Source organism: Papaver somniferum, chromosome 9 (genome assembly GCF_003573695.1).
Source record: "Papaver somniferum cultivar HN1 chromosome 9, ASM357369v1, whole genome shotgun sequence".
NCBI lineage: Eukaryota > Viridiplantae > Streptophyta > Magnoliopsida > Ranunculales > Papaveraceae > Papaver > Papaver somniferum.
In genome coordinates, this window is record NC_039366.1 from 170,326,570 (window position 1) to 170,349,510 (window position 22,941).

A 22,941-nucleotide genomic window follows, 5' to 3' on the forward strand; every position below is an offset into this window, starting at 1 on the left:
AGGGGCAATTCTTTGTAACTTTGAACAGATATACTGCCTAAAGACTCAGCATGCATCAATAGTTTTGACAAAGCTTCCATGCAAATAATAAAGTCGGAGATAAGGGGTCACCCTGTCTAATACCTCTGGTGGGAAGAAAGTTTCACCAGGAGTACTATTGACAAGGATAATATAAGAAACAGAAGAAATACAAGCATATATAAGATCACAAAACTCTTCAAAAACCTAAAAAAAACTTACTTCCAAAGGTATGTACTACCTTTAGGCAACTTTCCTAACTTATTAAAAATCCTTAAAATAAACTTCTAGACTATCCTAAAATTACCATAAATATTAAATCCGATTTTTTTCATAAACAATAGAAATAAAATAAGATATCTCCGCTCATTTAAAACACTAAGTCATATGAGCTCCCACGTCGCATGGTGAGTGTGACACCCCTCTCAAATTAAATTAGATAAAAGCTTTGAACTAGAGCAATTCTGGAGAGGACAAGTGGCGGGACTCTATTGGTGAGAGCATTAAAATTTGAATAACACTCTGTTTACACCCTGTACATAACCGGCCGTTAGTAATACCGTTAAGATAAAGGTGGGTAGACAATACTTTTATCGAAGTTTGTGCCAGAATAATTCTTCACACTTTGTTTACACCGAATATTTAACTGGACGTTAATTAACGTCGTTGGAGTGGACAATACTTACATCTGCCGACTCTCTATCTCCTCTAGATTTTCATACTCTTCGTTCTTTATTATTCTTCTCCTACTTATCTCTTCTTCTTCTCTTCACCTGCAATTGATAATAGAAAGATAAATGGAGGATTTGAGATCATAGAAAGAGCAAATCGAGTGATAGTGATTATGTGAGTTTGTGTGGTTGATTCGAATGCAACATAAAAGGTAAATCTGGGTGTATAATCTGGATTACAAAGACGACGCAGAGGAAAGGAAGAACAAGGTAAACATGGGGAAACCCTAGATTGTTAAATCTGTAATTTTTTTAAAAATCAGATTGAGTTTTAACTTGATGTAGGCAGATTGATTATACTCTCTAGACTTCTTTAAATTGTTCAGGCTGATTTTCGTTTGTTTTGCTTAGAAGGTGTTTCAAAAGTATTTTTTTTTTGTTGTGTTGGGCAATTAATTTTGCAAAAACAATAAGCTGATTAGATCAAAAGAAGTACTCTAATATGAACAAGTTACAGAAAATAATTTAATTGTCGTTTCCAGTATCAAATGGCTATGAAAATTGTTTTATACATAAATTAGGGTTTTTCGATTGACTCTTAAATATATGTGAAATTGAATTATAAACTGAGTAATTAGTGATGGGTTTGTTATTAATTGAGGAATATAGAATTGTATAGGATTTAATTTTAGTTTCTTTTGGAAATTGAAATCTTTAGTTAGAGTTTTTGTGAATTGAATCAAAAATTTGATTAGTAAGGGGTAGAAAGAAAATCGGGTGCTGATTGAAGGCAGCTAATTTGATTGAAGGGTTAAAAAGAAATTTGATTAGAGTTTTTGTGAATTGAATCAGAGTTTTTGTGCTGATTTTATATGGGTTCTCGAAACTAAGACAAGGCAGCTAAGACTCGATTAGAAACTGTAGACAGGCAAAGAAAGACAAACATGTGCTGTAAGAGTTGGGTTAGGGCATGTCAGTTTCAGTTGTGCAGATATTTAGTCAAGGCAAGAAAGAAGTCTATCCCGACACTGCCATCAGTTGTAGTTAAGTGTAACGTTATTTTGAGTCTTCCAAGGGTTTGAGGAGAACACACTCAACTCAACTATGGTAACATCAGATGACATTGTTTCATCATTTTGTATGTTTTAACTTTTCTTATTGTATTTATCTGCGTACATTCTGGATTTATGTATTGAACAAGATTTTGGATTTATCTGCTGGGTTAATTCATAGAATGGATATTGAATGGTCTCTATAGGGAAGATGGTATTAGGAGGTTTAGTCCCAATGCTTTTGAAATGAACAATAATTTCATCAGTAATCCACAAGTAAGCAACTAAGACTTTACTCGCTAAACATGTTAGCGAAATTTGTAGGAATTTTTCTCATTTGGCTATAAGAAAATGTTGAAGTACTTATTCCTAGCACAACATTTCTAAACATGGTTGAGAGGTTGAGACCGAATCCTAAGCCTTCAGATTATCAAATACAACGATGTTGTGTGAGAAACATCGAAGTGAGAGCAAAATGTAGTCTCAAACAGGTGGTTGATGTTTGTGACTAGAGAGAAGGAACTTGAGCTTATTTTATGGGATGAAATGCCCGACAATTCACATTTATGGTTTACTTTCTATGTTCAGGTACCTAATATCTTACTACTTTGATATTGTCCTCATCCTTGAGCTTTAGCTCGGTCCACGAGTCGGTGGACCCTCGGCCAAAGCATTAAATAGCCATTTGTTTGTTATCTCGATCTCGAGTGTTCACATAACGGAATACGGACCAAGACATATCAAGTAAGCTCACAAAACTCCATGAATTATCATAACCATAATAATTGTGTTGAGTAAAGTCACTGACGGTAGTTTTTGTTTTTTCACAGGGTGGTAATGGATATGCAAAGGATTGGTACTTTAATAATCTCAATGTTGATACTGTTTCCAACCCTATAATCACTGATCAATATTACTACGCAGTGGCAGGTGCCTGTGCGCTTCAGGTAATGAAATGTTTCTTCATGTCCATTGAAAGACGTCAAGTTTACATATTAGATGCAATAACCACGGCAGAATGCAGTCAAATAGAAACTTCTTATAATTCTTATTTGACTCTCCTTTCTTCTGAAAACCGTTGTTCGAATTAAGAATGTGACATACGAGCATTTCACTGGAACATCAGCTACACAAGCATCAGTGGTTGTAAACTGCAGTCCAGCTATTCGTTGCACTGACCTAACGTTTAATACCATACGATTATCGCCTGCAAAATGGGGAAAAACTGTTAAGTCAGTTTGTATTAATGCTCATGGAGAAAGAGCTGGATTGCTTCATCCTAAGATACCATGTCTGCTTAATTGAGAGATAGATAATCGTGCAGATTGCGGCACCTAGGAACATAATTGTTCGATTGAAATATGAAACTTTACTTAGTTGTAGGAATCTGAGTAAGCTGGCTCGCAGTAATATACTCTACTTGATCACGCCAGACTTTATCTTCTGGGAGCATACAAATGTGTACTGTTTGTAATAAGATAGTCGATCTAGATAATTGATTGGAAATACCTTTTAATTGTGAGATCAATTCTTTTTCCTTCAGAAAATTAGACACTAAGTGAATACAACATTACCTTACCAGATACTGGCCATACCAGCGTCATCTAACATGGAATTCCCTTTGGTCACCCAAGTACTCACTGGCATCAAATGTATGATAGTAACCAAAACTATCCAGGACTGGATCTTGAATCTGTGCAAGGACTGTTCTACAGTAAGAATCATAGAATCACAAAATGCTGGGTAAGAAGATGTGTAAAGGCTTAGCCATGGATTTGACAAGCAAGACTTTGTGCACCGCCTGTTTTTAGGTTTTGCTCCAGCGCCACTTTGCGAATAAAAAATATAGGTCCCCAACATACCCGCCCCCGACACCAAAATATAAATGCATCCCCTGCCACACCAAATCAAAATCCTAAGCCATACCACCATAAGCATCGGGACGGGCGAAGCTGAGCAACACCAAATAAAAATTCTATGCATGCATTGGGAAAGGGAGAGACGAAGCTGAGGCACACCAAATTAAAAATCCTAGACAATGGGGTGAGGCGAAACCGAGCCACACCAAATCAGAAATTCTAAGCGTGCGTCGGGACGGGGCGAGGTGAAGCCTGACCAACCATGCATTGGGGCGGGGTGAAGCGAAGCTGAGTCACATTAAATCAAAAATCCTAAGCATACATTGGGACAGGGCGAGGCGAAGCCGAGCCACACCAAATAAAAAATCCTTCGCAATAGGGCGAGATGAAGCCCCACGAAATCAAATAAAAATACACAAAGGTGCATGCGAAGCCGCATTACATCAAACCAAAAATATGGTTAAAATAAAAAATGATGATAGATGGTGCTCGGATCAGCCCGGTGCGTAGCACGGGCACAAAATCTAGTTTATTTTCATAAATCTCCCTCCATCAATAATAATACATTTTTTTCCGGCCATTGAAGCATGGTGCATAGTTGGTGGCTTTAATGCAACCAGAAGAAGATGGAATAGGAATAGGGCATGAGGTTCAAGGTTAGGGAGAAGTCTGTTTAATGAAATCATGGCCTCTCATGACTCATTAGACCTTCCAGTAAGCGGGAGTCTGTGCACTTGGTCAAATTGACAAGATGATCCAATTTTGTGCATGTTGGACAGAGTGCTTGTCTCACCACAGTTTGAGGGTGCATATCCAAACTCTGCTCAAGTGATGTTATCCAGAGACACATCTGATCACTCAGCTATCTTATTCGTGTCTAGCAACTCGATTAGACAGAAGCCTCCTTCTAGAGTAGAGAGTTTTTGGTTCTTGAACATAACTTTTCTCTCTGAACTACAAGAGTGGTGGAATGCCACGGAGTACACTGGCTCCTCTAGTTCTGTATGGGCTAAGAAACTACGGAATTTAAAATTCTTTCGAAAAGGTGGAATAGAGAGCATTTTGGGCAGAGTTTTCATCAATTCAAATCATGACATTGGAACTTCAAGCAATGTTCCTCATGGTTAGAGGGGCCTGGATACTAACACAGAGTTGTATGGAGTATGCTTTTCAAGTTAGCCAGTTTGGGTACGTATCTGCTGTAGCGTTACCTATTACAATTCCTATATATCACAATTCACAAGATTCACAGGCCTCGAGTGACAAATGGATTCTAACTAACAAACAGGCTTTGCAATCGTCACAATTCACATGCCATTTTTCTTCGTCTAGAAAACTAAGTTTCAATCTCGGCACGAGTCAAGAGCATGTCAATTACTCTTTTCATAGATGCAAGATACCTAACGAGAGAATCAGTTTCGAGGTCGATGTAATCTACAAAGTTTGAAGCCATGAAATGGCGTTGCCGAGTTGGCCAACAAAAGCCTAGTGATATTCATCACCATCTTGCTTTGGGACATTGGCTGACCATGGCAACGCAAAGGAAATCCTAGTGAATGAGGTACTGAAAGAACAAGAGTAGTTTCAGAAAATCTTCAAAGTCTAGAAATACTAAAACATTGCCCAACTTAAATTGCATCATAAATTCAAACAATGTTTTAGTATTTCTGAAAGGCAGGTTGTTATAATTCCAACTAAGGCTAATGATATTATTAAAGTAGGGAAAACTAAGGCTAATGATATTCTACACTGGTTGAATCTAGCTATTATTCCAAGACTTCAGTAGGCCATAACCGTTTCCACATAGAAATTTCATCGGCAGCATAAAGTTTTCTGATTCCTCCGTAGAACCCATCTGCTTCATTCCCTTCTTCTCGATGATCTTTTCTGCTTAGAAACGTCTGTCTCCACCTTGAACCATGAGTGTACTGGTTGAACTCTAGTACCACAGTATCTGTAAGAAATCGCATTATTCAGTTAGTGAGACTTTTTTCTTATGGCAACAGCAAATATACAGACATAGACACAAGGAGAAATGAGAAAAAGTAACAAATAGAAGGAATGAGACTGACGGAAACCCGAAAAGGGTATCCAAGGAATTTAATCAGCAAGTTCAGTCAACATTGTAGAGGTTTTGAAAATAAGTCAATGCTGTGATTGTGATGGATCTTTTTGTGATTTAGGCAAGCTGGTTACTAGTTTACAGTTAGTTGGTGGTTGAAGGTTGGGTGCATTGACTGCTTGCAATCTAAAGAAGGTAGTAAACCCGTGTCAAATATATAGCGGATTTGGGGGAGTCTGAAAGACTAGTCCGTACTAGATTGAACTTAAGAACTGCAATAAGGCAGAGTTTAGGAAGTTTTAAACGCATTGAACAAGTTATGATCTAGGTAGAGACAATTTGTAGTGAGAAGCTAGGCAAGTCTCAAAAAGAAAATCGAAACGTAAGTTTTAACTAATTGACAAGATTAGACTTGGACTTGGTTCATATTACAAATACATGAATTGAACACTAACAGCTTGCAAACTTCATCAACCAGAGAGATAACTTTATTGAAGTATAGACTACAAAAACCATGTAACTTTTATAGTTTTACTTACCGCTACTATGACAAAGGCAGTGCCTCTCGTTCCCGTCACAATGCTCCAAGTGACCAACGATCCCATACCACCAACCTGAATAAACAGACAACATTAACATTTTGGTTAAGGATCAGACAACCACAATTTTTGAACAAGGAGGAAATGTATTATAAATTGGACATAATTTGGTTTCAAGAGCATACCGTAAGGAAATTCTTTATTTCTTCTCCATTGAATCTCAATATGGTCTCCGGGATGTAGATCATGTAGACAGTCTGACACATGAAGGTCATGTGGAAGAGTATCAATTGCCGGTGCTCTTATCCTATCCCACTCCACACCTTCTTCTATCACAATAGTCCTCCGGCCATGAGGAGGATACCTACAAAAATAAAGCATTGATGAGCTTTCAATATTCAAAGCGTTCTTTTTTTTTTGGAGAAAACAAGCCCCAAACACCATAAGCACACCAATCAGAAGTGCATCTTGTTAATGGAAGAAACCATAAGAATTATCAAGAAATTAGATTCCATGTATCATACCTAGCATGGAAGGTGTCTGTGCGGCTGTCATAGCTAAGCTCGGCGTCGTAGCATGACAACATAAATCCAACATGACCATGCTGTAAAAAAAATGAAACAAGGATTAGAACGAAATTCAGTAATTTGTATAACAGCTATTTGTGTATCTGCAGCTACATTCAACAACAAAAAACAGACCCCTGCATCATATAAAGAGAACCAAAAACTGTTCTTTATATAAAACCAAGAGACTACTATCTCAAATTCTCAATTGATCTTGACGAAATTCTGACAAATCATGAAACAAAATTATAGTTTGATGTCGATTAATACCTCGCGGTTATAGACTTGAGCCGGGAACCAGAAGTTGCCAGTCTCAAGAGATAGATACCATGACATGATCGAATCCGCAGGTAAACTACTCTTGGGTTTGTTCGAATTTTCGAGCTTCGATTTAAACCAAGCAAGAGGCCATATACAAGACAAAGATCTGGTAATACTTTTCGAGTTACTGCGATCAAGAGCATAATTCTTTTTTGAAGCAATATGCCATTGCCATTCGCGATAAGCAGCTTTACCAATAACTTTACCCCATTTATCATCCATGTGTCTTTTCCAAAGATAATCACTCCTACATCTATCTCTCATAGAGCTACAAACAGCAGCCATGGAACATAAACCAGATGGAGATAGTCTACCTAAAATGCTCTCCAAAACTAGTTCAGGCAAATCCAATACAGACATCTCATAATTCATCTCTTCTTCAACATGTTCAACTCTTGTACTACTAACAAGTTTCTTTCTTAAAGACATTCTTTCTGAATTTTCAATTGAAATTTTCGTTGTTCTCAGAGAATTAACTAATAAAGATAGTAGATTTCTCCAAAACCAAAGGAAGAACAATCTCATATCACCAAGCCATGATGGCAAGGATTTTAAAGAGAGAGACTTTGACAAGAAAATGAAAGAAACACAAGATATCAAGAAGAACAGCATTTAGATAAGGTGATTTCTTAAGATGGGGGGAAGAAATATCAAAGATTTTAACTCTACATAAAAGGGATTAAAGAAAATTTTAAGAATGACCCAATTGCAATGAAGCAACTACAATAATAATGAGAGTGAACTATTTATAACAAGTTTCAAATTAAAAAAATTTAAAGAAATGATCTATTAAAAAGAGAAAACTTTGGATATCATCATCATATATTCATATGTGATGTTTTTGCTAATTCAATGAAGCCCACCAGAGTATTCCACCTAGTGGGCCTCCTCTGCAATTTCTTGTCAAAAAGTAAAAAAAAGGGAGTATCTTTTTTCAGACAAACTTCAAAAATCAAAAACAAAAACTTTGTGGTTTATGTAAAGTCAGAAGAAAAACAATGGAGTAGAATAGAAAGAATCCAAATACAGTGGATGTCTATTGGGTGAAGAAAACATAACATTCAGAGAAAAGATACCCTTTAAAGGAAATGGCTGTCAATTCCAATTTTCAGATACAAACAAAAAATGAGATTGTTCTTGTTATGTGAGCAGATTTCCTGTAATAGGGGTGTAATAAGATATGAAAATCCAAAGTTTGAAGTGAGAATGCTGAGTCTAGTTTTGAAGACCCATTAACTTAAATTCTGTAACTGATGAAGAAAAAACTGGGCTTTTTTCCTATAGGGTTTTGAAGATGAAATTTGTGGTACAAGTTATTAATAAGAATGAACCCTCAAAAATAAGTAGAGATGGTACAGTGGATCAACTAACACCAATAAAAGAGAAGATCTTATAAATACAAACAGAAAAATACAACTAAGAGTACAAAATTAATATTGAGGTTGGAGAGATTTTGATGTTGATGAACTTGATGAAAGTGGGTCCTCTGTTTTTCTTTTAAGTTCACCTAAGTATCATCAAAATTCTCTCCTACCACTTTTTTCTTTAACCTCTCAACAAAATTACGAACCAAAAGTTAAAATTTTGGTTGAAAAAATGAAATGAGAAAAGGAATAAAAGAAGATTTATAATTTGGATGATTGTGAGATATGATGGGTTATCTACCACTAGCAGTGCATTGAAAATAACTATGACCTCGGAAAAAGAAAAAAAGAACAGCTCCATTCTCCGAACTTCTTTTGTCTATCAACCAAACTCCTACTTACACGCAACTCAGTTCGGCCAACCAGATAATGTAAGTGATGGCTTTTTTAGTTAATGAGAATTTTGACTGATGAGGATAATAACTTTAAGTCAATCAAGGGCCATTATTGGTTGTTGGGAAGGGGGAGTTTCTTTAGGAGACAATGGCCCCCCTACCAGGTCTCACTCATTTTATCTCTCGTATACGTTTCTGTTTCACTTTGCAGTTTTGCACGGCTCCAGATCCTCTGTCCCAAATTTCTCTCTGTGCCTCTGTCCCCACCACTCTTTGTACGACACGTGTCTCTTAATTCTAGCTGTCTAACTTTTATTTGACGCTGTTAATAGCAGAGCATTTAGGTAAAGTAGCTCCTCCCATTCTTTTTAGTCGAGAAGTTTCAGTCTTCTTGTTTTTCATCAGATAACCTCAACTCACATCAATAGAATAACCTTGAGGCTTCTCCTTCAAATACAAAAAATCAGAACATTTGTAAATGATTATCTCGGAAGAATTTTAAAGTCCAAACATATAGAATGAAGATTTAGAGGAAAAAAAATCCCAAAAGGGAACTATGATCAGATGATAAAATCATTTTCATTCTTTGGAAAGATCTACTCATCACGATAGTTTTTAGAGTTTTGATCGGTTCTGTTTTATCTCATTGGGATTCTTTGATCTAGTTGAATCTATTTGATTTTTTTTACTTGCTATTTGATCTAGTTAATTTTAGTTGAATCTATTTAATTTCTATTTTTACTTGTCTTTTTTTTTATTAAGAAAAAAAAGACAAGGAATGTCCGACAGAAAGGAGAAAATGCTTCCTTGCCCCGTCACAAGGAATGTCCAAAAAACTCAAAATCAGTTTTTTAGTTTTCTCAATTTCATGAAATTAAGATGATAGCTTATATAATCAATCAAATTGATCATCAATTTCGATCAAAAACCATTAAGCAAACAAATTAACTGTTCAAACTTCCTGAAAATAACACCTAAATCGATCGGAATCGATTGATTTCATTATCTTATTCATTCAAGAATCAAAATAGATAAAAAAAGAAAAACAACTGAAAATCCATTTGAATGATCAATAAGAGAAAAATCTACTAAATTTAAGGCAAATAGAGCATAAATGTACCCACTTCAGCAATTGAACCCTTTATTTGAGTAAATTCAAACAAATTTATATGTACAAATCTGCTTTTTCTGGGAATAGGAAAATAACAGAGACTATAGCAGACGATGGCCCCGGGTTCTTACTTCCGAGTCGCTGAGTCAATGCCGATTCAAGATAATCAACTGAAATCAATTTCACCCCCACACACATCACATAAGACTATAGCAGAATCTTGTTGTCTCAGTTGTTGTTGGATGTGCTCTTCTTAGACAAGATTATGAGATCATATGTTTTCTTCCACCGTTGGTCTACAACTCTTATGTAGTGGTTTTTCGATTACTTTTTTGTTGATAATCCGCACTCCATATTCCATAAGCTAGCTGTTTACAAGAAAGAAAAGGCATGCTTGATGCTTCCCATGTGTAGGTTAGTTTGCTACGTGCTTAAATCAAAGCGCCATCTGGCCATATCGTATGTAGATACGTGTTCCATTTAGTGATTAAAAAAAATTTAGTTAGACGAGGACAAAAATCAATAGATATTTTACCATGATTTTTGCATTCCCGAGTTTTACGAGCATGTCCCACGTTTCGTACCGAGTCACGTATGGGTTTTAGCGCACCTCAAACTTTCAACGGCTGTTAATTTTGAGGACGGAGGTCTCAAGCAAGCAAGAGTAGATATACACCTTGCAAATGATTCTCTTAACCAGTAACCACTAGAGAAATGTCTGGTTGAGTTTTTTTTTTCTTTTTGTCGGCCTCTCACTGCAATAGCAGTCATCTGTAAATATCTTCGTGATCAAGCGGCTTGATGGAATTTCTCTGTATATCCTTCTTGATTTTTCAATCAAACACATTCTCATTTTCAAAAAATAAAATATAGTACTATTTTCTTAACCATTTTCGTAGATATTCAACTACCATTGTCTTAATTGGATTCCGATGTTAAATTTTGTTTTTAGTTAGGTTTCGATATTTGATATTATTTTTTTATTTTATTTATTTATTTATTTTTGCATCACGGCGGTAAAGATGATTATCTAACGTTAGAATAGAAGGTACGTGACACATTAGGATGGGTCGGGGATTTTCATGTTAGTTGGAAGGGAATCTTTTTGTTTCTCTTCGTGTTTCTTTGTTGCTTAAACGTGACCAAAATTCAACACACACTTCAAGAAAGGGAGAAACATTAACAAAAATTGTTGATAAGCACAAATGATGCAGGTGAAATTCAAATCTAACTTAGAAAATTTGTAAGAAGAATTTCATTTTGTATTTAGATGTTGGTATATGATTGGAGTTGGAGTTGGAGCATAGGCCAAACCGACACCATAGGTACAAGTTAGTAGGATCAATGGCAATGCACTTAAACTAAGTGGCGTTGATGATAAAGCATATAAGTTGGATTAGGATGTTTGAAAGAGGCAACAAAGTTGCCGAATTTCAGAAGTATACGAAACCAAGTGTGTTAGGAAACCAGGTGTGTTAGGAGGTCCTAGACGAAACCAAGTGTGTTGCCGAATTTCAGAAGTATACGAAACCAAGTGTGTTAGGAGGTCCTAGACAAATGTTGTTGATGCATGCATCAAAACCAATAACAAGCATAGCGTGCTTACTACTTAGTTGCGTTCAACGAGTACGTTGAACATGATGGTTGGGGGAGGTTTATTACAGGTCATAACATCGGCCGAGCAATGTAGTGCATTGCCGACACAATGAAGCTTCATAGAGGAAAACAAGACATGACAAACATGTGATGCTGCATTAATGCCTATCCGATAAATTGAGTTAGCCCGGCTCAAGGATGATGGAAGAACATCGAATATTCCAAGAGTTGGCCTATGCATCGGTCCAAGGCCTAACCAAGCCTGGACAGTGCACGCAAGCTAGTGATGCAGGTGACTGCATTACTATTGTCCATTACTCAGCTAAGTAAAGCTTATGTCACGTAAAAAATATGATACATGGAGCATCATTGGCATCAGTTGGGAAGCATTTTGGCATGAGTTTGTTGTAGCTTAAGCTTCCAAGCAAGTGCAGCTCAAAACCACAACGTTATGATGCGTAATGGTGCAACTTGGCTCAGAAGAGACGATTACAAGTTGGTTATTAGTTTTACACGTATGTCAGAATTGAGAGACAAGTTGGAACGACTGTAAAGTGAGTTTGTAACCATATTAAAATGTCCAAAACCGTTTGGGACAGGTATGGCATCAATTGTCATAAGTTAGAGAAAGCTGGTCAGTTATGCACAACTTTAGGCGGTTATGGAAACTATTCTTGGACACTTGGCCGCCCAGGGATTGTACATTCGGTTATGCACAATTTTGGTCATGTAACTACTGTATAAATAGTGTGAGAGGCATTTTTAAAATAGTAAGCTATGTTAGGCTAAGACTTGAAATAGTTATTCTCATGTTTGAGAGAATAAGACATCACTAAGAAAGTGGTAGCCTGTATAGTCCATGCGGTGGACGAGTTTTGTAATCTTCCTTAACGCAATAAAGAGATCGTTGCGTTATATCTTTGTGTTTATTGTGTTGTTGTTCTTGTAAGTTTGTTAAGTACATCGATGCATGGTAAACCTTAAGAGATAGAGAGTAAAGAAGAAAAACTTATGTTACGAAATATTTTAAGAGTGAAGGCATGAGCATATTTTGATGCAAGTGTGCAAGGCTGAATGCTTGTTGGTGGAATTGAGTTACTCAACCACGGAGTATTGCTGGTCATGACCCAAAAACAATAAAAACCGCGAACTGGGCGTGTGTCAGTTTCCATGGCTTTAGTGTTATGCAAATGAAGAATCCACAAATACAGATACTGACTAATTTATACGATAGATATTTCATTTTCCAACGAAAATCTATTACAATGAATCCTTGATTAAAATAATACTATTAAACTTGAATTTTTTCATAACTATATCCCGTCCGTTCCTAAGAAGTTGACAAAAAAGTATAAATTTCCATATAAAATCTTGCACCCTCCAACCAATATTCATTTTCGTTTTTTCATTGTAATAGTCAAAAGTACAATAATTGACCAAAAAAATTAAAACAAATTGATATAATTGAGAAGTTTTATTTTATAAAGAGGTAGAAACTTGTGAAAATTGATTAGGAGTGCGAGTTAATTAAGTCATGTAAAAGTAAGTTATACAGGATTTGAGAATATAATTACTGATCAACGACTCATAAAAAGTAGTCATTAGCGATAGGTTTGTGCCGAGCAACTAAAACCAAGCCGTTTGATGGTTCTTCCCATAATGGAAAACCACGTTTTGCAATCCACATGGCTTCCATGGTTCTTCCCAAAGTGGAAAACCACATTTGCCAATCCACATGGCCTGTCAAAGAGGACTTGTACCGTACCGGACCCGGAGTTGCCGGTACATGTACCGGTTCTGAAAGTAGAGACCCGGAGTAGGCCGGTACAGGTATTGGTTCTGGGGGGAGTCCCGGCCTGTCCCGGCCCATATGTCCCGGTTAATTGTAGTCGTAGATTTTTTTGGGAATCTTACATCCTGACCGTCCCTCTTCCTCCTAGGTATAACACTATCTCTAATTTCTATCGACTTTCATTTCAGTTTTCTTTTTTTTTTCTTCTCTGAAGAGCAGCAGTCGTTCACTACCATTCACCAGTCACCACCATCATCGATTCGTTAAGGAATAAACTAGGATACTTGCTCTTCTTCTTCTTCTTCTTAGATTTGTAAGTTATTTGTAACTCTCATGGGATTTGAAATCGACTATGGAATAAAGTAGGGTTTGAAACTTTGAATCGTGTGATACTGGGATTTGAAATCGATTTAAACTAGGAGTAACAATTGTTTTGTTACTATTAAGAATCTAAGATTGAATTAGGGTTTGATTTGAAATTGAATTAGGGTTTGATTTGAGATTGAATTAGGGTTTTGATTTTGTGTTGTGTTGGTTGAGTTAAATGGGTAGTTGTTGCATGTTGGTTGAATTAGGATCTGACTTGTTTTTCGTTTATGGTAAAAATTAGGGAAAGTATTACTCCTGAAACAGTTTTGATTATCTTAGCTGGAAGGTTCAAGGGTAAAAGGGTTGTATTCTTGAAGCAGCTCCCATCTGGATTGCTCTCGTTACTGGTGAGGCTTCATCACCCATTTTAATTTATCTATAGGCAATTTTCTATTTTCAATTTCATACATACAGTTTCTAGATGTTGATTGGTTCATATTTTAAAACTGTATTGAATTACATTGCAGTTCAACCCTCAATTTTGATAGAGGTTTTGAACATTGTTTTTTAATTGCTTTCATTGAATATGCAATGCCTTTCTATTTAGTATGCAATTGTGTGTTGTACATAGAGCATTGTCACTGAAACTCTCCACAACACTGTGTTAGTCTTATTTCTCTACCATATATATAAGCACTTTAAGTTTGATTTTGTTGATGTTTGTATTGAGTAAATCCATGTGTTTCAGTTCATGAATTATGAATATATGAATGGAAAGTCAGATATGATGTTTTGATGTAGTTGTATGTGGAATTGTCGTAGTAAGAACTAAGGTCACTAATGCTAAGGTCACTACTACTACTGATGATGTTCTGCTCGTGAATGAATTTAACTCAATTTGTGGTTAATTTTGTTAGTTCTGTTTCCTTAACTTGCATTGCATCTTTGATTAATTTTGTTAGTCAGATATGATGTTTTGAAGTCTATAAGGCTAATATACTACATATAATGTTCTTTACTTCTCTTGCAGGCCTTTGAGGTGCTAAATGGGGAAGCGCAAAGCACCAGATGATTCCAGTAATAGCATTGTTGTTAGTGTAAGACCAAAAGAAACTGTTCCTACACCAAGTTCAACTCAAACTCCAAATACAACTGAAGTTGGATCATCCTCTCAAGCTGCATCTAACACAGATGATGAAACTGAACCTACACCAACAAGTACAACTGAAGTTGGTGACAGCAAAAAGAAGCATGGTAAAGTGAGATCTAAAGTTTGGTTGGAGATGACCAGGATAAGTGACGTTCAAGCTGAATGTCATCATTGCAAGGGATTGTATGCTGCTGACAATGACGTACATGGAACTTCTGGATTACATAAGCATTTGAAGAGATGCCTTAAAAATCCAAACAGGAAGGTAGAGAAAGACAAGGGACAACAAACTCTGTTGATGCCACCCCCAAAACTAGGTGAAGATGGTAAACTTGTTGCTCATTCTTACAGCTATGAAAAGTTAAGAAGGGCTCTTGTTGAGTGGATAATCAGGGATGAAATAGCTTTTAGAGCAGTAGAAGGGTCAGGTTTTGTGGCAATGATGCAGGTGGAAGAGCCTAGATTCAAGGTTCCAGGGCGTATGACAATTTATAGGGATGTATTGAAGATGTATGTAGAAGAGAAGAATAGCCTAAAAACTTATTTCTTGACATCTAAGCAGAGGGTATCTTTGAAAACGGACACATGGACATCACCAAACAATTATAACTATATTTGTGTAACCGTTCATTATGTTGATCAAAAATGGAAGCTACAAAAGAGAATACTCATGTTCTGCCAAGTTGAAGGTCATACTGGTAATGCAATCGGTGAGAAGATGGTGGATTGTTTGAAGGATTGGGGTATACAAGATGTATTTGGTGTCACTCTAGACAATGTCAGCGCAAACAAAGTGGCTATTGAGCATTTGAAGAATGTTGTCATTAAATGGACAGGATCACCAATTAGATCCAAATATTTACATGTAAGTCCATGTTACGTTCTATCATGTTCTGCATTCCATGTTACATTCTTATCATGTTCTGCACTTGTTATTCATGTAATGTCTTGCTTTAGATAAAATGCACTGAAATCATGTTTAGTTTGAGTTTCTCAGTTTTAGTTTGTTGTCAACTGAGCTACTGAAATATAGATATAAATGCTGACAGTTTCATGAACATAGCTTTTCTGAGTATCTTTTTGTGCTGCATTTTTAAGCATTGAATTTGACAGTTTTTTGTTTTGTTCTTTCTCTAGGTGAGGTGTGCAGCCCATGTTCTTGCTCTTGTCATAAAAGATGCAGTAAGGCTCTTTAACGTATCAGTTAGAAGAATAAGGTCAGTTGTAAAATACGTTCTTAGTTCTCCTTCTAGGCACGAAAAATTTAAACAATGTGCTTCTCTAGCAAAGGTAGATTGTAAGAAATCTCTGATTTTAGATGTGTATACTAGATGGAATAGCACTTACTTGATGTTATATGCTGCTGAAAAATATGAAAAAGTTTTTGCAGTGTTAGCACAGATTGATAAGGACTTTCAACAGAGGTTTATCTTTGAGCAAGAAAAAGAATTTGTTTTACCTACTGATGTTGATATTGAAGAAGCTATAGATAGTAATGTTGTCATAGAAGACGTGTTTGAGGATATAGAAGAAGAGGAAGAGGTTGAGGATATAGAAGAAGAGGTTGAGGAGTTGGATCCAACAAGCAAGAACAAGGCAAAGCAGAATAAGAAGAAAAAGATTCCTCGTCAACATGCTCCTTATCAAGAAGATTGGAAATATGCTAGAGGTCTTGTGAAGTGTCTAAAGGTATTCTTCGATGCTACTGTCAACTTTTCTGCATCTATACAAGTCACTACTCATATATTCTTATGGCAATTGTTACTCATCAATGAACAATTAGTAGAATTTAGAAACAATGTAGCATCAGATCCTTTTATTGCTCGTATGTCTCGTCTAATGTGTGCTAAGTACCATAAGTATTGGGGTGTGTATGAATCAATGAATTCTGTAATGTTTATTGGTCATCTGTTAGATCCAAGAGAGAAACAAAAGGGTTTGGAATTTACTCTTAATTGTTTGTATGAGAATAATACATGGGAGGTTCAAAGAGTTATGAGAAAGGTGAAATTAGAATTTGAGGAACTCTTTGAAGATTATAAGTCCTTGTATTCAGTTCATGAGGAGGGGTAAAGTAGTGATGCTCATACTGTTGCTTATCCAGTTAGTGTGCAATCTGTTGGTCTGTTTGCTAGAATTCAATCAAGGAGGAAACAACATTGGGACACCCCAAGTTGTGCTGAAGAGGCAAGAACAACTGAGCTCGACAGGTATTTGACAAATGTGATTGAAGGTGGAATGCGTGAAATAGGTCAACCTGACCATTTTGACATATTGGCTTGGTGGCAGGCTAATGCAAGCAGGTATAAGATACTTTCATACATGGCAAGAGATATATTAGCCATGCATGTGTCTTCAGTGGCCTCTGAATCAGCTTTTAGCACCGGGAAGCGCGTGCTGACTACATGGAGAGCTTCTATGTCTACAAGGACAGTCGAAGCATTGCTCTGTACACAAAGCTTTCTTCAAAAGCCCATTGCTCTTGATCTTCTATGTGACTATATACCTGATGATGCTGTTGAAGATGAGGAAGGTAATCTATTAGGTTTTCTTCTATTTAATAGAACTTACTTTTCAAGTTTTCTTGTATTGCTTGCTTACTTTCTTGTTTTACTTTTTTGTTCCATGTTGCAGCCATATGGGATTCTCTGCTAAAAGAAGCTTGATGTAAACTCCGTGTCAGTGCAGCCAGTGCCATTGTTCGAGAAGTCCCCCATCCTTTGCAAGGATTTCATTTCATTTCTTGTCGCAAACTTATGGAAATGTTGTTTTTAGTACTATGTTTTAATGTTGAACTTTGAACTTAAAGTGTGATACACTGATACTGTGATGTTTTAAACCTTTGTTATTTTGAACTTTGTAATGTTGAACTTAGTCTTAGACTCTTAGGTTGTTACTTTACTGTCATACATACTATATTACTGTGTGTTTCAAAATTCAGGTAAAAAACCGGTACCGGAGTGGAACCGGACCGGTCTTACCGGGACAGGTACAAGTCGAGGTACATATACAGGTACAGGTCCTCAAATTGAAGAACCGGTCAACTCCGTGTACAGGTACCGGTTCCAACAGAAAACCGGACTGTACCGGCTCATATGCAGCTCTAAGTCCATGTAATCTCTATTTTATCACTAAATAAAGTTATATAATAAGAAGAAATTAAAATAACTAGATGCCGCATAATAAAATTTCTTAAACGCTTGCTGCCTAAGAGAAATGCAACTTTTGGTTAAAAATCACCGCCAAGACCATACATGCCGCATAATAAAATTTCTTAAACGCTTGCTGCCTAAGAGAAATGCAACTTTTGGTTAAAAATCACCGCCAAGACCATACAAATTGCCAATATATATCAGACCAAAACGGATTAGAAAATATTTGTCATTTGTTATTATTAGTAGTAATCATCGCTTGGCTTTAATCGTTTAGTCATTTCTTTAACACAGGCTTTAATTATTGATTCTTGGTAGAGGACAAAAATGTCTTAGATAGATGGACAAATAGGTAAAGTGATAAACCAATATATCTTGACACATCTTCCGGTTTGTCATCAGGGGATATATTTATAAACAACTACGCGAGGTGCCTACCCAAAAAGATATGAGCAGTTGGCAGTAACATGTTAACAACTGATCACTTATAGAACGAGTGTGCAATTTTAACAAGACTGCTAATGGGGGTAATTAGGTTTGGTGGGTGTATCAAGCCAAGACTGAAAATGCGGGGGTCTAACAACCACACCCAATAATTCGTTTGACAATGTGAGAGGACTTACTCCAATACACTTTATAGAGAGTCAACTAGACAGTCAGACTCAATCCAGATTAAAGTATATCAAAGAGTTTAATATCTCTAATTCTTAATTCAATCTGCAATCAGCAAATAGAGATCTGCGAGCCTGATTGAATATAAGAGGAATTATTTGAACGGTACCAAATACCAATGTTCAAGTGTCAATCAATGTAAATCAACAACCAAAGGTTGGATAGTCTAATTGATTGATCTTAACGCACAACTTGTGATATTTCAATTATATAACAAAATATAATGCGGAAAAGAAATAACACAGCCACCAGAATTTTGTTAACGAGGAAACCGCAAATGCAGAAAAACCCCGGGACCTAGTCCAGATTGAACACCACACTGTATTAAGCTGCTACAGACATTAGCCTACTACCAATTAACTTCGGACTGGACTGCAGTTGAACCCTAATCAATCTCACACTGATTCAAGTATAGTTGCGCTCCTTACATCTATGATCCCAGCAGGATACTACGCACTTGATTCCCTTAGCTGATCTCACCTACAACTAAGAGTTGCTACGACCCAAAGTCGAAGACTTGATAGAAAAATCTGTCTCACACAGAAAAGTCTATAGGATTGAATAAACCTGTCTCCCACAGAAATACCCAAGATTTTTTGTTCTGTCTTTTGATAAATCAAGGTGAATAGGAACCAATTGATAAACCAGACTTATATTCCCGAAGAACATCCTAGTACTATCAATCACCTCACAATAAACTTAATCGACTAGCGAAACAAGTTATTGTGGAATCACAAACGAGGAGGCGAAGTTTGTTTGTGATTACTTTTCTATCTTGCCTATCGGAGATATAAAATCTCGAGCCAATATTTCAATTGCACTCAACACGATAGCAACAGCAAGATCAGATCACGCAACTACAAAGATAATAGTTGGGTCTGGCTTCACAATCACAATGAAGTCTTCAAGTCGTTAACCTACAAGGTCTCGAGAAGAAACCTAAGGTTAAAGGAGAATCGACTCTAGTTATGCAACTAGTAACACACAGGAGGTGTGGGGATTAGTTTTTCCAGTTGCAAGAGTTCTCCTTTATATAGTTTTCAAATCAGGGTTTGCAATCCAAGTTACCTTGGTAACAAAGCATTCAATATTCACCGTTAGATGAAAAACCTGATTCAACCAAGCTAATATCTTTCAACCGTTAGATCGAACTTAGCTTGTTACACATAAATGAAATGTACCCTCATTTAGGTTTATGTAGTGATAGACGCATTTATGTGTCTATTTTGTTCTCAATGTTCTGTATTGTTAGACTCGATTAAGTACTTATTGTGTTATTTTGTGTTCTTGTAGGAAATTTTAGAGAAATAAGCCTTTGCGGCGAAATGGGCTCAAAAAGCAGTGTTTTACACCCCGGAGAAATGTACCGTAGGAACCCCAGAAATGCACCGGAAGCGTCCCAGAAATGTCCCGGAGGAACCCAGAAAAATTATTATTTCCACCCCAATTGATATTCGCACCCCAGCACTCTGGATAAGGGGCACCTTCTTCAACAATTTGAATTTGTGTTTTTGGCGGGAAATGAAGTTTTCAACTGGCAGAATTTTGATTGTCAAAATGAATGGGTTAGAGTGCGATTCAATCGCTGAAAATTGGCAGAAAGATGTGATTTGGCATAAGGAACAAAGTTTGGGTGGTGGTTTCGATCAAATTTGGCTGGAATAAGTGTTTTGATTCTCGAGTTCAAAACAGGGAAAGCATGCACTGGAGGATGATAATCACGCGTCATGGAGAGTTATGGACGTGTTCTGATGATGTGGAATGGCTCGAGCATCACTTTGGGTCGTGAAGAATCGATTTGGAGCGTGGAGGGAGGAAGTTTACGCAAGAAATTCCAAGTTGGGTAAGAAAATATTCGGAAAATATTGTTATTCACTGCCCGCATAATGAAGAATTATATTGGAATTATTGGCGAGATTTGGAGCTGTTGTTGGGTATAAATAGGCTCTTTGGGTCTACTAGAGAGGGTGTCGAGAGTGGGGAGGAGAAGAGAGGAAGCTGCAGAGGAAGAATCACCAATTATCTCTGTTGCTGCTGTTATTCGTGATGAAGATGAAGAACACGAAGAACAGACTTGCAAGAAACGTCGTTTATTGACAGTCGTAGTTACAACGCGCGACAACGACACTTCAGCTTTTTATCGTTCCTTTTGTAACGGTTGAACAACACCTTTGCAACAGTTATTTCTGTTGCGATTTTTCTGTTCAATTGTTTTACTCCCTTTAATCAACTTTTGAGCTTTATACATGTATTTTGAGATTATGATTAATATGAGGAGCTAAACCCCAACACTGGGGCGATGGAGGAAGCCTTATTTCACACTTGGGTAATTATATTTAATTCTTTTCATGAGTTTTGCATTAATTTTAATTGAAATTATGATTTAAATTAATTAGTTGTGATTTGATTTGATGGGTCATGCTTAGCTTAGATGATTTGACGTCCCATGCTTAACATTTACACCTAATATTTTGAGAATCTATCCTGGCAATAAATTAGAGTCGATATATTTAATATATTTTTCGAGCTATTATTGATAAAAGAATTATTATTTGAACCTTAAGAAATGAATTTGGCGGAATCCTAGTCCCAGTACCTCTCTACCAATTTGTCAATATTTTTGTATATAATTTTTATAAATCTAAAAATCCTTCACAAGTCTTAGAGTTCGAACCATCCTTACCACTACTACTACAACCCCCATTAAATCAATAATCATTTTGGCGCCGCCGACGCGGATTTGTGCTTAGGTAGAATTTTTAGGTTTTTATTATTTTTTTTACTATTATTTGTTCCTTTTTACGTTTCTTTTTGTGTCTTTGATTTACAGGTTCGAAGTGGAATACTAAGGACTTGGGAACAAAAAGCTTAAAGCTAAAAGAGAAGAAAAAAAAGACATAATTTTTTTTTAGGATTTGTAAATAGGCTTTATTTTTCATAATTTTTGTAATTTTTGGACTTTTTATTTGGACTTTATTCTGGACAATTGGACTTTATTCTTTTTTTTTAACCCTACGGAAGGGTATTATTAAAAAAAAAAAAAATTATATAAACTGTGTGCAGGGAAGGACGACGATTACTATATCGTCTCGGCCCCTCGGGTTCGTACATGACATAGGAGTCGTGGCCCGAGCCGACTTCAACGGTTCATCCCCCGTCTGGTACGGGAGGTAAGTCCATCGAAACACTCGCGAATCTCCTGTCAGCGGGTTCACTGTATTCCTTAAGGTGATTCATTGATTGAGGACGAATTTGGACTGTTTTTAAATTCCTAGTAAGGGTTCGGATTTCATCACCGCTCCCTTCTTGCACGCCTTAGGAAAACGAAACCTAACGCGAACCAAGCTTTAAAATTTGGAATAGAACGAGACCGATAGGGTAACGATCTTAACAGGAAACTCGTTCGAAAAAATATTGGTTGCTCTTTAAGCACACTTCAAAGTTCATGATGGTTTCTGTGAGTTGAATGCGTGACTGCGCCGCCTTCTAATGCGGTGAGGCCTTGGGTATCAAATCTCTACTAAGCTTCCCTCGCCTCGATTCAACTTACATTAGCTCGGATTGATTCCAGAGGGGTGTGCTCAAATTGTAACGAATTCCTTTTCGAAGGAATAAAAGCTGGTCTAGAAAACAATCTAAGTGAAGCCTTCATGCTTTTTGTTTGCTAGAAATCTTTAAGTTTGTTTTGGTAGAGTCGAGTCGTCCTTGTTTGTGGTTGTGTAGAATTCCCTTGCAATTAAGAATGTCGAACTGGTATGATAGAAGCCAATACAATGAGTATCGACTTGAATTTGAATATGGACATCATCAGTATTATGACCATGGTGGGAATAGTAGTTGGGAACGCCAACCTTTTCAAGGTTATGGTTCATACCATAGTGAGCCCAATTACTATCCACACACGAATTGGTCTTACGAGCAAGAAAATCAGGAATATTGTAGTACTAGTCATGCATTTTTGGAAAATTACTTAAAAACTAGTCCTGATTATGACATTTCTAAACCTGTTCAATCTCTAGAAGAAACCTACCAACAAGTTCGAAGGGAGTATGAACGTGCAGTTAGTTCAAGAAAAGAGAGTACACAACGGTCTAAGATATTCAATGAGACTTGTGAACGTATAAGTGTTACGCTCAGTGAAATTCAAGCACGTTTAGAGGCAGAAAATGAACAGTTAGCTAATGCTGCTCGAAATAATCTAAATTTCCAAAATAGTGTTTCCAATTCTACCCTTGATATCAATAGTGAATATTTGCCCAATCTAGAGGACGAGGTTAGAATAAAAGACACTAATTTAGATGAGGTTCTTGAT

The 22,941-nt window shown here is 36.7% G+C and overlaps 1 protein-coding gene across 1 annotated transcript; it reads right to left on the reverse strand.

The window, feature by feature from the left end:
* Positions 1-4,968: 4,968 nt before the first annotated feature.
* On the reverse strand, positions 4,969-8,748 carry LOC113309987 (F-box protein At2g32560-like). The gene is made up of 5 exons (XM_026558521.1): positions 7,038-8,748; positions 6,726-6,805; positions 6,387-6,565; positions 6,202-6,276; positions 4,969-5,554 (listed from the first exon to the last, which is right to left on the reverse strand). The coding sequence occupies exons 1-5, from the start codon at positions 7,698-7,700 to the stop codon at positions 5,367-5,369; spliced, it is 1,185 nt and encodes a 394-aa protein (XP_026414306.1). The 5' UTR covers positions 7,701-8,748; the 3' UTR covers positions 4,969-5,366.
* Positions 8,749-22,941: the final 14,193 nt, after the last annotated feature.

Coding starts and splice junctions, on each gene's coding strand:
- LOC113309987 (XM_026558521.1), bottom strand. CDS start 7,700: ATGCTGTTCTTCTTGATATCTTGTGTTTCTTTCATTTTCTTGTCAAAG. Junction 6,277..6,386: donor AAATAAAGAATTTCCTTACG/GTATGCTCTTGA, acceptor CTGTTTATTCAG/GTTGGTGGTATGGGATCGTT. Junction 5,555..6,201: donor CTGCCTTTGTCATAGTAGCG/GTAAGTAAAACT, acceptor GATTTCTTACAG/ATACTGTGGTACTAGAGTTC.